Consider the following 13060-nt stretch of genomic DNA (forward strand, 5'->3'; position numbering starts at 1 on the left):
GACAAACGACCGAAGCGAGACGTCTCTGGGCGATGGCCGGGGGATCGCTTTTCCCCGCCACATGCTCAATATGACCAGCTATTGGTTGCCCCCGAAGCGAGGACTCGCGTGGATCCATCGACACCGGCGAATCCAAAAGGAGACATTTCTCCAGTAAACTTGACTTGGAACGTGCATCTGGACTACATTTCCCCCCGGGGTAACCCCAGACCTGTCCAATTTTAAAGTGTGTTTGAATTGTTTGAATCACGGGGTGCAGACTTCCCCCACAGCGGCATCGGCCCTCCCCACAATCGTGGCTCGGGCCAACCACATGGCCTCCTGTAGTCTCCCTTAGTCTCTTTTGGTCTCTTTTGGTCTCTTTTGGTCTTGGACCCAAGCCTCTTCTTGGGCGTAAAAAAAGAAAAGAGAGTTCGCCATTCCTTCCTTTCCTTGGGGCCAAGGTCTTATTATCTTTGGCGCACAGTCCCAGCCGACGAGCTTTATATCGTTTTCCCGGCTTGGTCTTCGTCAAAGTATAATCGCGCTATACCTTTCTCCGCCTCCAAGTTCCACGATTTTTCCTCGCCCCCCGGGCCTTAACCCCAGATTCTTCGCTTATCCCCCGGTCCCATCTAGTACTATTTAGACTCCTTTACCCCCCAGATGGTAGATCTTCTTTTCTACTCCATCTTTCATCTCTGTCCCCGGCTTCTAACCTTCCACCTACTCGCCACACAGTGGTGACTACCCCTTCGAGGGAGATCTGAATACCTCTGCCATTGCTTTGCATTGAGGTGACAGGTCAAGTGCGATCACCCCATTTTCCCAATTTGCTTCTATTGTCTATACCCATCTATACCCCCTTCACACAATGTCGATCCTCAAGCTGGTCGAGGACCGGCCGACGCCCAAGTCCGTCTACAACTGGAGAGTTTACCTACTGGCGGCCGTCGCCTCATGCACATCATGCATGATCGGCTACGACAGTGCCTTCATCGGCACAACCCTTGCTCTGACTTCGTTCAAGGACGAGTTCCATTTTGAAGACATGTCCGACCCTGCTGTGAACCTCCTCAGCTCCAATATCGTCTCCCTCTACCAGGCCGGTGCCTTCTTCGGTGCCTTGTTCGCTTATCCCGTTGGTCACTTCTGGGGCCGCAGAATCGGTTTGATGACTTCTGCTTTGGTTTTCATCCTCGGCGCTGGCCTCATGCTTGGCGCGAATGGTGACCGCGGTCTTGGTCTGATCTACGGCGGACGTGTACTGGCTGGTCTGGGTGTCGGTGCCGGTTCCAACTTGACTCCTATTTACATTTCCGAACTGTCACCCCCTGCTATTCGTGGTCGCTTGGTCGGTGTGTATGAACTTGGCTGGCAGATTGGTGGCCTGGTTGGCTTCTGGATTAATGTATGTTGCCCCTCTCTCTCTCTCTCTCTCTCTCTCTCTCTCTCTGTGTGTGTGTGTGTGTGTGTGTGTGTGTGTGATTAAACGACTTATGCTAATGTATTGTGACAGTATGGTGTTGATTCCACTATGGCTCCGAGTCACAAGCAATGGTTGATTCCCTTCGCGGTCCAGCTGATCCCCGCGGGCCTGTTGATCTTCGGATGCATTTTCATCAAGGAATCGCCTCGATGGTTGTTCGGACGTGGTCGCCGCGAGGAGGCCATTAAGAACCTCTGCTGGATGCGCCAGCTGAACGAGAATGACATCTATATGATTGAGGAGATTGGGGCCATTGATCAAGCTCTCGAGGAGCAGCGCGCAAATATCGGTATTGGTTTCTGGAAGCCCTTCAAGGCTGCCGGCACCAACAAGCGTGTGATGTGGCGCCTCTTCCTCGGTAGTGCCTTGTTCTTCTGGCAGAATGGCTCTGGTATCAACGCTATCAACTACTACTCCCCGACCGTGTTCAAGGTAAGTCCGATAACTATCTTCTCTATAGCAAAGTACTAACAATCTCAACAGTCCATTGGTGTCACCGGCGGCAACACAAGTCTCCTGACCACTGGTATCTTCGGCGTCGTCAAGACCGTCGTCACCTTCGTCTGGCTTCTCTGGCTGATCGACCGAGTCGGCCGTCGCAACTTGCTTCTCATCGGTGCCCTCGGCGGCTCCGTCTGCCTCTGGATCGTCGGCGCCTACATCAAAATCGCCCAACCATCCCTCCACCCCAAGACCTCTATGGACGGTGGCGGTATTACCGCCATGTTCTTCTTCTACCTTTGGACCGTCTTCTATACCCCCACCTGGAACGGCACCCCGTGGGTCCTCAACTCCGTAAGTTCACCGCTCCTTCACCCCGGGCAAGAATAAGCGAAAGACCACGACTAACAATCCCACAGGAAATGTTCGACCCCAACATGCGATCCCTCGCACAGGCCTGCGCCGCCGCCTCAAACTGGCTGTGGAACTTCCTCATCTCTCGCTTCACGCCTCAGATGTTCTCCGCCATGGGCTACGGCGTGTACTTCTTCTTCGCGTCGCTGATGCTCTGCTCACTCGTCTTTGTTTACTTCCTCATTCCCGAGACGAAGGGTGTGCCTCTCGAGAGCATGGACCAGCTCTTCGAGATCAAGCCTGTGTGGCGCGCGCATCCTACCATTGTCGCGAAGCTGCGCGAGGACGAAGAGCGCTTCCGTCATGATATTGAGGAGTCGGGTTATGCGAATAAGATCGATGCCGAGCAAATCGAGAATACCGCTAAGTTCGCGTAATGAGCTGGTGTTGTAGCATTGTGTTATTTTCTGTTAATGCTCTCTGTCGCGGCATAGAGCCGTTGGCTATGACGGTCGCATACAGGGCTGGGTTGATCCCGGCGATGATATACATATAGTTCCGAATGTTCTACGATTTAATGATCACGCTTGAGTTTTCTGTATTCCTGCAAAGAAGATCGTAGTCCGATGCCAAGCATCAGGGATAGACATAGAAACGAGTTGGATTATTTTGGAGATCGAAGTATCTGCTAAGGCTCATATGTATAACTTTAACCTCTCCAGTTAGCTACGGCTAGAAACACCAAACCTTGGGACCTCCTGCAATTGAACCTATTTTTTCAAAAGATCAACATCAACATCAACCGGCACCCCAGTTTCCATAGCCCTAACAACAGCTTCACAAACAACAAGCGCCCTCAAACCCTCCTCCCCAGAACAATTAGGCACCGCACCCCCATTCACAACATCCACAAAATGCTTCAGCTGCAAATCAAACGGCGCCGCATCATCCGGAACTCCAATTCTATCCACAGTCAACTCATTAGCCCAGCTCTTCTCTGTCTTCCCATCATAGCTCCACCTAGTCAAATCCGGTACACTCAGCGAGGCGTCGGATCCGAAAATTCGGTAGAAGTCAGATCCATTAGATTTGGGAATTATAGGGTTCTCCCCCGTGCCGGTTTCAAAGTTATGCGGCGATGGCGTGGCGTCGCAGACGAGGAAACTACCGACCACACCGGAGGCGAAGCGGAGTGTAAGAGCTGCGCCTTCGTCGGCGTCGTGGGGAGGACTGGGACGTTGGGGAAGTGTGCGCTCTGCGGAAACGCGGACGATGGGACCGAAGAAATGGTGCATGAGGTCGATGTCGTGAACTAGGTTAATTGGGATGACGCCTCCGCCGCGGGAGCGGGAGGCGCGCCAATCGCCCGGTGGTGCGAAATAGGAATCTGGCTTGTAGAGAGTCCACAGGCCGTTGATGGCGATGATGCTGCCGAGAGAGCCAGAGTCAAGGACGGATTTGGTAGCACGGACGTAGGGATTGAAGCGGCGGTGATGGCCGACTAAGAGTTTGAGATGGGCATTTTCTGGGGCCTTGGAGAATTCGAGGAGTGAGAGGCCTGTTTCTAGGGTGTCGGAGAATGGCTTTTCGAGGAGGACGTGGATCCCCGCGGAGAGCAGTTCTTTGGCGATGGGGACGTGCGTGTGATTTGGGGTGCAAACTATTGCGGCGTCAGGTTTGGCCGGGGATGAGATGAGATGTGAGATGGTGGAATGGTAGGTTGTCCCTAGAGTGGTGGCGGTAGCTTGGGCTGCTGGGGATGGGTCGACGAGGCCTGATAGTGTGGTTGATGGGTTGGAAATCACAGATTGGGCGTGGCGGGGGCCGATGAGACCTGCGCCGATGATGGCGATTTGGAGGGTCATTGCGGTGGTGACGGAGCTGTATAGTCGTCGAAAGACACAATTGAAGAGAGTTTTAAAGCACAAGTTGCCTGAAGGTCTGTGGTTCAAGGTGGGTGTATTTGAATGGCGGAAAGACCGGGTCCGAGGACCTTAGACTGGAGTGACATGGCCGAATTCTCGGGGTTCAGGGTCTTGGCCGGACCCTTTGTCTAACAAAACCGTTTAAATCATATCCGGGTCCCCGCAGTGGTGAATCAGTCCGAAAGGTTGGAGAAATAGCCTGTTCAGGCAGGTGAAGGATGTGGAGTAGACCAGGTGGAGCGGATAAACACTGTGCAGATTAACGCTTACCCGGTCATGTGACCCGACCGACGGGCAACGCGTGGATATCAGGCTTGGGGTTTGGGGCCCTTGGGACTTGGAGGGGATAATGGTTTCTCGCGGCTTATCAACGCGTTCAAGAAGAAAAATTAATTCCGGATTAGCAGGCCTAACCCCCCTCTGTTCATTCTGTACATCAGTTTGCATTCAGTCTGCGTTACATTCTACACCACATTCTACCTTCCCTCCCTTGCCATCTTCCAAGGCAAATCTACCAACTCCGCCTACTTTTTCCTCAAAATATACTATATTCTTCGATTTAATACACAGCCGCCAATATGCTTGTCAACCGCCCCGGCATTGCCTCCATGTCCCTGGGCCGGCCATGGATCCACGACCTTCCCGGCAAGTTGATGCAAGCGGCAGCCCACGGCTTCGAGGGCATCGAGCTATTCTTCGACGACCTAGACTGCTACGCCCAGCGCACATTTAACGGCGACCATATGGAAGCTGCCAAAGCCGTGCACGGCCTCTGTGAGCGCCTTGGAATGACCATCATCTGCCTGCAGCCCTTCTCGATGTACGAGGGTCTCCTCGACCGCGCCGAGTCCAACAAGCTCTTGAGCGAGAAACTTCCCCAGTGGTTCAAGCTGGCGCGGGCGCTAGACACAGACCTCATCCAGGTTCCCTCAAACTTCCTTGGTGCAGACCCCAAGACCGGGGCTCCGCGTACTACCGGCGATCGTACCATCATCGTGCAGGATCTCCAGCGCCTCGCTGATCTCGGTGCTGGTGCTGGTTTCCGCTTTGTCTATGAGGCGCTCTGCTGGGGTAACCACATTGATACCTGGGAGGCCTCGTGGGAGGTGGTTCGTGACGTTGACCGTCCTAACTTTGGTCTCTGCTTGGACTCATTTAACATTGCGGGCCGTGTTTATGCCGACCCCGCTGTGCCTTCTGGTTGTACCCCCAATGCTGCCGCAGATCTTGCGGCTTCCCTGGAGCGTCTGCGTACTGCCAATATTGACCCCGCCAAGATCTTCTACGTTCAGCTCGTTGATGGCGAGCGTCTCTCCGCCCCTCTCGATGAGAAGCACCCCTTCCACGTTGAGGGTCAGCCTACCCGTATGAATTGGTCCCGGAACGCCCGCCTCTTCCCCTTTGAGGAGGACCGTGGTGGTTACCTTCCCATTCTAGATATCGCCAAGGTCTTCTTCAACGACCTCGGCTTCCGTGGCTGGGTCTCCCTGGAGCTCTTCAGCCGTACCCTGGCTGACACTGACCCCTTCGTCCCCGCCGATCACGCCCGCAGAGGTATTGACTCATATCATAAGATGAGCCATGTCCTGCAATGGGACGGCCAGACTCCATCCATTCCGGAGCCTACCTCCCCTGTGCAGCACCGTCTGTAAGGGTATGTGAAAGGGTTCAAGCTTCACTGTCTGTACATTTCCTGTATATATGTTATGTCTCACGATTCTTGATGATATAGACAGTGTTGGAACTTTGCATTCATGGCAAGGCCATGTCATTTGTCGAAAGCATAAACTGTTTAAACTTACACCCCATTTTCATCCAACTTTATGTTTCCCATATGAGTAGTGCTATTGTGCTAAGGCGGTCTTATTCCTTAGTCGCGGATAGTCTAGTTGCCAATCTTTGCAATACTTCAAAAGAGTGCTTAGAAGGCTGCTTTCGAAGCTGTATAGAAGATGTACTTGAACAGTCCGTAGAACCACATTTGAATATTTATGAAGGATGTCTAGAAGAACATCTAGACTACAGTCAAATCATCAATTGTAGAACCAAGATAATGAAGTGATTCGTTCCCCTTCAACTTTCCATTGGTCAAGTTATAAAAGAGTATTTACGACCCTATTCTCACCTTGTCACCCACAATATCACGAAACATAAGGCCTGTGATTGGCAAAGCATTCGGATTCCTGCTCTTCAGGAAGTGTGCCATGAAGAATATAAGCCTTCGCAACTCGATCCGTGCAGACCGAGCTATCACGCCTGGAACTATGCCCATAGCCATTGTGAACAACCAACCGGGCATTTGGGCCCATCTCCTCTAACAATCTTCTTCCATTGCGCAAGGGAGTTGCCGGATCATACGTGGAGGCGATGAGGAGGACAGGGGTGTTGAGAGTATGGTTGAGATCGCCACGATACACCTCTGAAGGACGAGGCCAATACGTGTTGAAATGTCTGCATGGTAGAACCGCGAAGAAGCGTGAGTTACCAGCGATCCAACTTTGAGTCGTCATGTTCCCCCACAGATCATCCCACCAGCCAAGTCCATCTGGAAGGGGCGCGTCGTATGAATCGGAACAGATCACTAACAACTCGAGTTCACTTGAGGATGGGTCATGAGGATAGGGCGGCTTGAAGGTATGGTCGCTCCATGAGAGGTCTAAGAGGTTCGCTGCTAGTGTGCCATTTCCTGATTCGAGCTCGAAGAGCATCTGCGCGGTATCAGGCCAGTTTGTCGGCTTGTACATAGCCGGGTAGAGAATTTTGTCTACGAGCGCTGAGTAAGTGATCAAGGATGGCCCGCTCATTTCCGTATAGGCGGATTGTGGGCGGATTCTGAGCGACTCAAGTAGCTGTGCCATGCGCTCTTCCAGCTGCGTAAGGGTGACAGGGCCCTCCTGGCCGGGGATAGGCTTTGCCAAGGCACACCAATCCGGACCGGCATTGATACACTCGCCTAAGAATCCGTCACGCCATGCATCTGTCGTATTGTCAAGAGCGGTCCAGCCAAAGCCGCCTAAGAGGCGATGGTCTCTGACATATTCCGTTCCGTCAAGGATCATGCGACCTGCTCGGTTGGGGAACATGTTGACATATGTCTGACCAATTCCTGTTCCGTAGCTGACGAAGTACCCCGAGACGTCCTCTTCACGAAGGGCTTTTCGGATCTCGTCGAGATCGCGTGCCACGAAGGCCGTGCTGACGAAGCGGCCGAAATCCCCTAGCTGCTGCTGGCAGGCGAAGAAGGTGGCGTTGTTCATGGCATCGACAATCTCAAGCTGGCCCACTGGAGCCTCTTCGCGATACCGGAGAGATAGTAGTGACCATCTGTCTCGGAATTCATTTCGAGGGAAACATGACGCAGCAGGGAGGGAGAGATTGACACCACGTGGATCCCACCCTAGCACATCGAATTCACCGTCGCTGAAACGGTTGGTCATCTCCTCCGCGGTCTCCCAGAGGAACGATGTTCCGCTTCCTCCCGGGCCACCGGGTTCTATGATGATGGTGCGCTTACTCTTGTAGCTTTTAAGAGAAGCATTGGGATCGTTTCTATTCGGCACACCGGCGACCTGGAACTTGGTGACCGCAGTGCGAACGATGCGCGAGTCTGAATCGTTGTGATAATCAAGCGGGAGATCTAGGTACCCGCATAGGTAGATACCCCGGCCTGAGCTCCCCCAGCTCCAGTGATTGGGGTTGGGGTTGAAGAGGGCGGCCCATGATTGCTGAGGGGTAGGGTCATTGAGTGCCGGCAGCCGACTGGCATTAGTGCAAGGAATGAAATGGAATGGATCGTCCTCATGTGGAAACGATCTATACGGCGACTTGTGAACTTCACAATCGTAGCCCGGGAAGGCCGAGCGATGCAAGGCAGGGAAACCACGGAACCTCATCAGGCCTACTATGCCCCCAGCTGCTGCAATCCAGATGATCGCCCTCCGGGTCCATGTTTGAGGCCGACTGGTGGAAACCTGCTTCTGTTTCTCCATCACGGAGTTCACGGGTAACCAAAATTATGGTCTTCCCCGTGCGTCTAGGAGTCATAACTAGGCAGCAGTGAGCTTTTGAAGTTCGAACTGCACGGGATGACTTAGCACCATCTCGCGCCATCTGGCGCCATCTGACAGGGGCCTCGAGCCGTGTCAGATAAGATACAGATTTATATACCGTCGACGGATTTTCCATCGCTAATCAGACCTTTTAGGGCCAGTGGAATATAGGCGAAAGCATTGCAAATCGAAGCAAATGTTTAGGGGTTGAATACAGTCTGGTTGATTATTGAAACCGAAGATAAGACCACGTCCGCTCGCTAACTTTTCTATCAAGAATGCAAGAGATCGCGCTCAAAACATGGCGCAGGTCATCTCTGGTCCAGTCCGAGCGACTTCAACGGCGGGAGGTGGAAATTTTGTCTCCTTCTATCTTAACTCCGAGAACCCAGGGAATATACACTTTCTAGAAAAGGTGATTCTTCCAGTTCTTCATCGTCCAATATGTCTAAAATTCATGATTTAAAACGGTTCAAGTTAGAATAGAAGACATTGCCGTTGAAGCTGGTGTTTGTTAGCGGGGTGTTTGCACTCCAATATTAGAATATTCCCAAGATTCGGCACAAGACTCGCTTACAGCAAGTCAATAGCCAGCAGGCTATCCTTCCACCCCCATTTCAACAGCCATGCAAACAGCGGCCAATTTAAATTCAAATGGAGCAAATAGAATGACCTTCCACCTCTTTCGGAGCCTACCAACAGAGATCCAAGACCACATATGGGATCTCGCCATTCGCCCACTCCCAGGCAATCGACACCTACATGAATTTATCATAGTCGACCACTACTTCGACAAGCCAAACGGAGCAGATAAAATCCACGCAGATTTCCTCCGATTCGAAAATGGCGGGTACTTGGGCAAGAATTTTGGCCTGGCCGTACCCCGCAATGAAGCCCCGCGCCCTAATACATCGGCCTACAAATTGGACAGTGGGCTTTGGATGGCCTGTCAACAATCGCGACGAGCACTGGAAAGGCGCTTTCGCAAGAATGAATGGTGGTCCGATCTTTTGAATCCAGGGTGTCCGGCTCGACTGGCGGGTCGGGGCGAGTATGCTGGCCACCCTGGGGTTTCACACACGGCTTCCTATATCGACAGCTATGGGAAAGCTCATCATATAACACTATGTCCTGGAAAGGATCTTGTTCATCTTGTGGGGCTGGACCCCGGGTCTGTGGAGTGGTTCTATCATTATGCGGGTGATAGGTTTCTGTTTGATTATAGGCGCGAGGGCCTATGTGAGCCTCATCCTAGTTTTCTTGGCTTAGATGTTGCGATTACATTTGACTTGAGATGGATTGAGTTCCTTCCTTCGACATTGGTCGATATGATAGCTGTGCTGCATGATCATGCTGGTCGGACGTTATGGTTCATAGATCAGCGGCTTCGTCGATTGGGTACATCTGGATCGGGAAGTGGCCTTGGTGGAAATGAAGCGAGCAAATTGTGCCCTTCCGCAAGTAGCAGAGAACGATTCGATTCCTCAGGATACGTTTTCACGGAAGTTAGAGAGGGGGATGCCTGGGAAGTTAAAGACCAGGAGAACAGGACACAATCTGTATTCGAATTCTTTCGCCGATTGATACCCGAGCATAATAGACGTTTGGAGATCGAGGGCTCAGATCGAATGCGAGTGCTGGCTTGTGAACAGAAACCTTGATAATATAGGAAACAATAAAATGTCCACATTTCACGGCGACATGTATGCGTTCGACTCCGAGAGATTCTCAAACGCCTACGGGCCAGATTTGCCAGCTGAACGTTGCTTTCTGTTCTTGCAGATGCCACACGCCATCTGAGTTCCGGGTTATAGAAGATGACAAAACTGGTCTCATACATGGCAAGAAGCCCTGCGCTCCGTGCGCTCCGACGACACGGGCGTGGATCCATAGGTCCCAGGAACGATTGGCTCGTTGCCAATCAATGCGAATGGCATTGGAATCGGGATTGTTTAATGGCATTGGACGGGAGGTTTGGTTCTACCAATACGGAGCACAGATCTTTCACACCCCTTCCTGTAGTTTTCCAAGCTTTCCACGTTCTCCAATGCAAAGGCAAGTGGGCGAAACACCCTATCCGAGAAGAATTGCCTTGGCACATCGACTTCCATAATGATCGGCGCATTGTTTATCGTGTTCGGACCTTACTGCATGCGGGGCAGGGCCTGCATCTAATCAATGCAAGCCCAGAAACACCAACCTTGGAACAGGCCTACTTGTTGTTCTTCTATCTAAATCAGATCCAACTTGTGGATCCATACAATGCAGATCTATGTCAAACACATTAATGAATTATATAGCTAGCCAGCGGCCGATGGAATTGCTAAAGAAGATAAAATCGGGAACAGCACAAATCCTCCAAAAGCTATGTGCATACCAGAAGCGAAAATGATTAAAAAGCCACATTTTGAACCAAACACCTGTTGAAGATACCCAAAATAAGATGACGTCGACTATGCACGATGGTGCCTGTAAGGCAGATTCCTAGCTCCACTCCTTCCACTCCGTTCCACGTGCTCCCCTTTTCGCTTTCGACTCGATCCGTGTTGAATTCACCCGGGGTGGCCCAGCTGCAAATACCCGTGCGCTTTTTCTCGACCCGCTTCAATGCAGGTGGGGAAAAGAGGCGATGTGGGACTGTGACGCTGGTCCAGGAGGGGAAGAGCGAAAATGTGAAAAGGTGTCACGATGTGCGAATGCTATGGGGAGTGGAGCTTTGTTAGGTTGAGGGGTTTTTTTTCTTCTTCATGCCTCCTGAGCCCAGCGCTGTTCGCGGAGGGGCGCCTGCTCGCTGGCTTTTTGACGGCTGCCGTCGACTTCACGCTTCCAGGCCCAGTACTCGCCCAAGCGTAGCTCGGCGTAGCTGGCGTAGTCGAAATCGATTTGGGAAATCTGGGCTTGGATGAGTGCCCACACACCCCTGCAATTGTATCAAATTAGTCCTTCTGTGTTTGGTAGGTGGGTAATATTGGGAATAGGGGCAAAACTCACCAGTATAGACCGGGGATACCGCGGAAACGATCGACGTCATGATATAAACGGTCGACGATCTCGGACTCGGACGACGCGTCCAGTCCACGGTGCTGGACGTAGCTCTTGGTATACTCAGTCAGGAACTGACGGCGCACAGATCGAGTGGGTGTCATGCTGTAGTCGCAGTCGTAGCCGATCCACTCAGCCAAGTGGTTGGCGATATCGAACGCCGCAGGAGCGGGGACTGCATACTCGTAGTCGATGAAGTTGACCGGCGTAATCTGGTCCGAGGGCTTACTGCCGTCATCAGGAAGGACGATCACATTGGCGCACAGGAGATCACAGTGCGAGAAAACAAGCTGCCGAAAACACGTTAATCAGGTTATCTAGTGGTGGGTATGGATGGTGGCGTACCCCGTCTTCACCAATGCCTTTCCCATCGTCAAGCTGGCCCACGACCCACTGCAGTTCCTGCTGCAGGCTAAGTCGCCGAGAGCGCTGCTCGGGTGTGGCCACTGGCAGAGCGATAATCCATTTCTGAAGCACTGCCCACATGGAGGGGCCTGCACGACGCGGTTGGATGACGTCGAAGTCGTGCTTCTCTGAATCAGTCCCGTTGGCCACAATCGAGGCCTCCTGAGAGGGTGTCGAGCTGTTGCCGTTGCTGGGGAGGACAGCATGCCACTGGGCCAGCTTGCGAGCAACGCCGCGGAAAATGGGTGGTGTAACCAGATCCTGGTGACCGCAGGGCTTGCCACGGATGAATCTGTAGAGGAGACCATTGTTGAAACGAGCGAGGAGAGGAGGAGCGAGGCCGCGGCTGGCGAGGAGGGCGTGGGACGTAGTTTCTCCTATAGTCACACAAGTCTACTTTAGCAATTGTCGCACTCGGCAGGGAAGGCGAAGATGGGGGTGCAAATAGTTCCAGAGGGATACAAGGCTGTGGGAAGGAGTTAGGAGCCAAGCAGATGCTCCGGGTCTTCGTACTTTCACGGTCTATGAGGATTTCAGTGCCATTTCCGTATGCGCGCATCAGTACGGCCTCATTGTCTATTTGTTCCTCTGTCAAACCGTCCTTGCGGTTGATAATCTTCAAGAGCTGTATAGCGCTGTCAGTGAATAGGTCCAGAATGAGGGCCTCGCAGTCGAGGAGTAGCCGCGCAGGGGGACGAACAGTGTTGGTGATGCCGTCTGTGAAGCGAACAAACTCGATCCGGTTGCCCGCACCCTCCCAGTCCGGGAAGAGGGTCAAAATCAGGCGAAGAGCAGTCGACTGAGAGTCGGCCGGGCTGTAGGAGAGGGGGATGTATCGTAGGGTGCTGGCGCCGTTGGCGGTCTCGTAGGAACCCATGATGGGAAGAATAGGGGAAGGAAAGAGTCGTGACAATGCGAAATGGTGGCGGACTGGATGAAATTTGCGTGTCTGTGATTGTTGGGGGCTAATCGATGCTAGTCTGGTGATTTGAGACAGTTAATTCAAGCCTCAACAGAATTTCTTGGAGCCTGGAGATTTCGGGAGATCTGCAGGGTTGTAGGAAGGGGCAAGGAAGAAGAAGGAATACGACGGCACGGACCAGAGAAGATGCTCCGTTGGGGCAAGTGGTCGCATGGGTTTAATGCTGTGGAATTGTAGGGCAGAAGCTAAGAGTGGAAGAATGAGACAAAGAGGGGAGGAAGTCCAATGGTCTCGTGCTTCCACTCCCCGATTTGGAAGACGCCGCCACCCAGGGGTACATTCGAAGGTTTCGACCACGGGTACTACCCTAGACAATGAAAATTTAGACAATAGGTATAGTGTAGAGTAGAGGGTGTTCCTGGATCTCTACAGCGACGTAGAATTGAGAGTTATC

General features: G+C 52.5%; 5 protein-coding genes across 5 annotated transcripts; 2 read left to right on the forward strand and 3 right to left on the reverse strand.

Moving 5' to 3' along the window:
* Positions 1-853: 853 nt before the first annotated feature.
* On the forward strand, positions 854-2700 carry N7443_002542 (sugar porter family MFS transporter; the record flags this gene model as incomplete). Its single annotated transcript, XM_056882598.1, has 4 exons — positions 854-1390; positions 1499-1900; positions 1952-2263; positions 2329-2700. 4 exons carry the CDS (start codon positions 854-856, stop codon positions 2698-2700), a joined length of 1623 nt encoding a protein of 540 aa, XP_056744439.1.
* A 333-nt stretch (positions 2701-3033) lies between these two features.
* On the reverse strand, positions 3034-4128 carry N7443_002543 (Gfo/Idh/MocA family protein; the record flags this gene model as incomplete). The annotated part of the gene is made up of 1 exon (XM_056882599.1): positions 3034-4128. One exon carries the CDS (start codon positions 4126-4128, stop codon positions 3034-3036), a length of 1095 nt encoding a protein of 364 aa, XP_056744440.1.
* A 638-nt stretch (positions 4129-4766) lies between these two features.
* Positions 4767-5840, forward strand: N7443_002544 (sugar phosphate isomerase/epimerase family protein; the record flags this gene model as incomplete). The annotated part of the gene is made up of 1 exon (XM_056882600.1): positions 4767-5840. One exon carries the CDS (start codon positions 4767-4769, stop codon positions 5838-5840), a length of 1074 nt encoding a protein of 357 aa, XP_056744441.1.
* Positions 5841-6329: 489 nt separating this feature from the next.
* N7443_002545 (alpha/beta hydrolase) lies at positions 6330-8177 on the reverse strand (the record flags this gene model as incomplete). The annotated part of the gene is made up of 1 exon (XM_056882601.1): positions 6330-8177. The coding sequence occupies one exon, from the start codon at positions 8175-8177 to the stop codon at positions 6330-6332; it is 1848 nt and encodes a 615-aa protein (XP_056744442.1).
* Positions 8178-10982: 2805 nt separating this feature from the next.
* N7443_002546 (putative ethanolamine kinase) lies at positions 10983-12561 on the reverse strand (the record flags this gene model as incomplete). The annotated part of the gene is made up of 4 exons (XM_056882602.1): positions 10983-11157; positions 11229-11569; positions 11625-12061; positions 12198-12561. The coding sequence occupies 4 exons, from the start codon at positions 12559-12561 to the stop codon at positions 10983-10985; spliced, it is 1317 nt and encodes a 438-aa protein (XP_056744443.1).
* Between the last annotated feature and the right edge of the window lie 499 nt (positions 12562-13060).

This window comes from Penicillium atrosanguineum, assembly GCF_028827265.1.
Source record: "Penicillium atrosanguineum strain IBT 20685 chromosome Unknown utg000002l_segment0_segment0, whole genome shotgun sequence".
Lineage (NCBI taxonomy): Eukaryota > Fungi > Ascomycota > Eurotiomycetes > Eurotiales > Aspergillaceae > Penicillium > Penicillium atrosanguineum.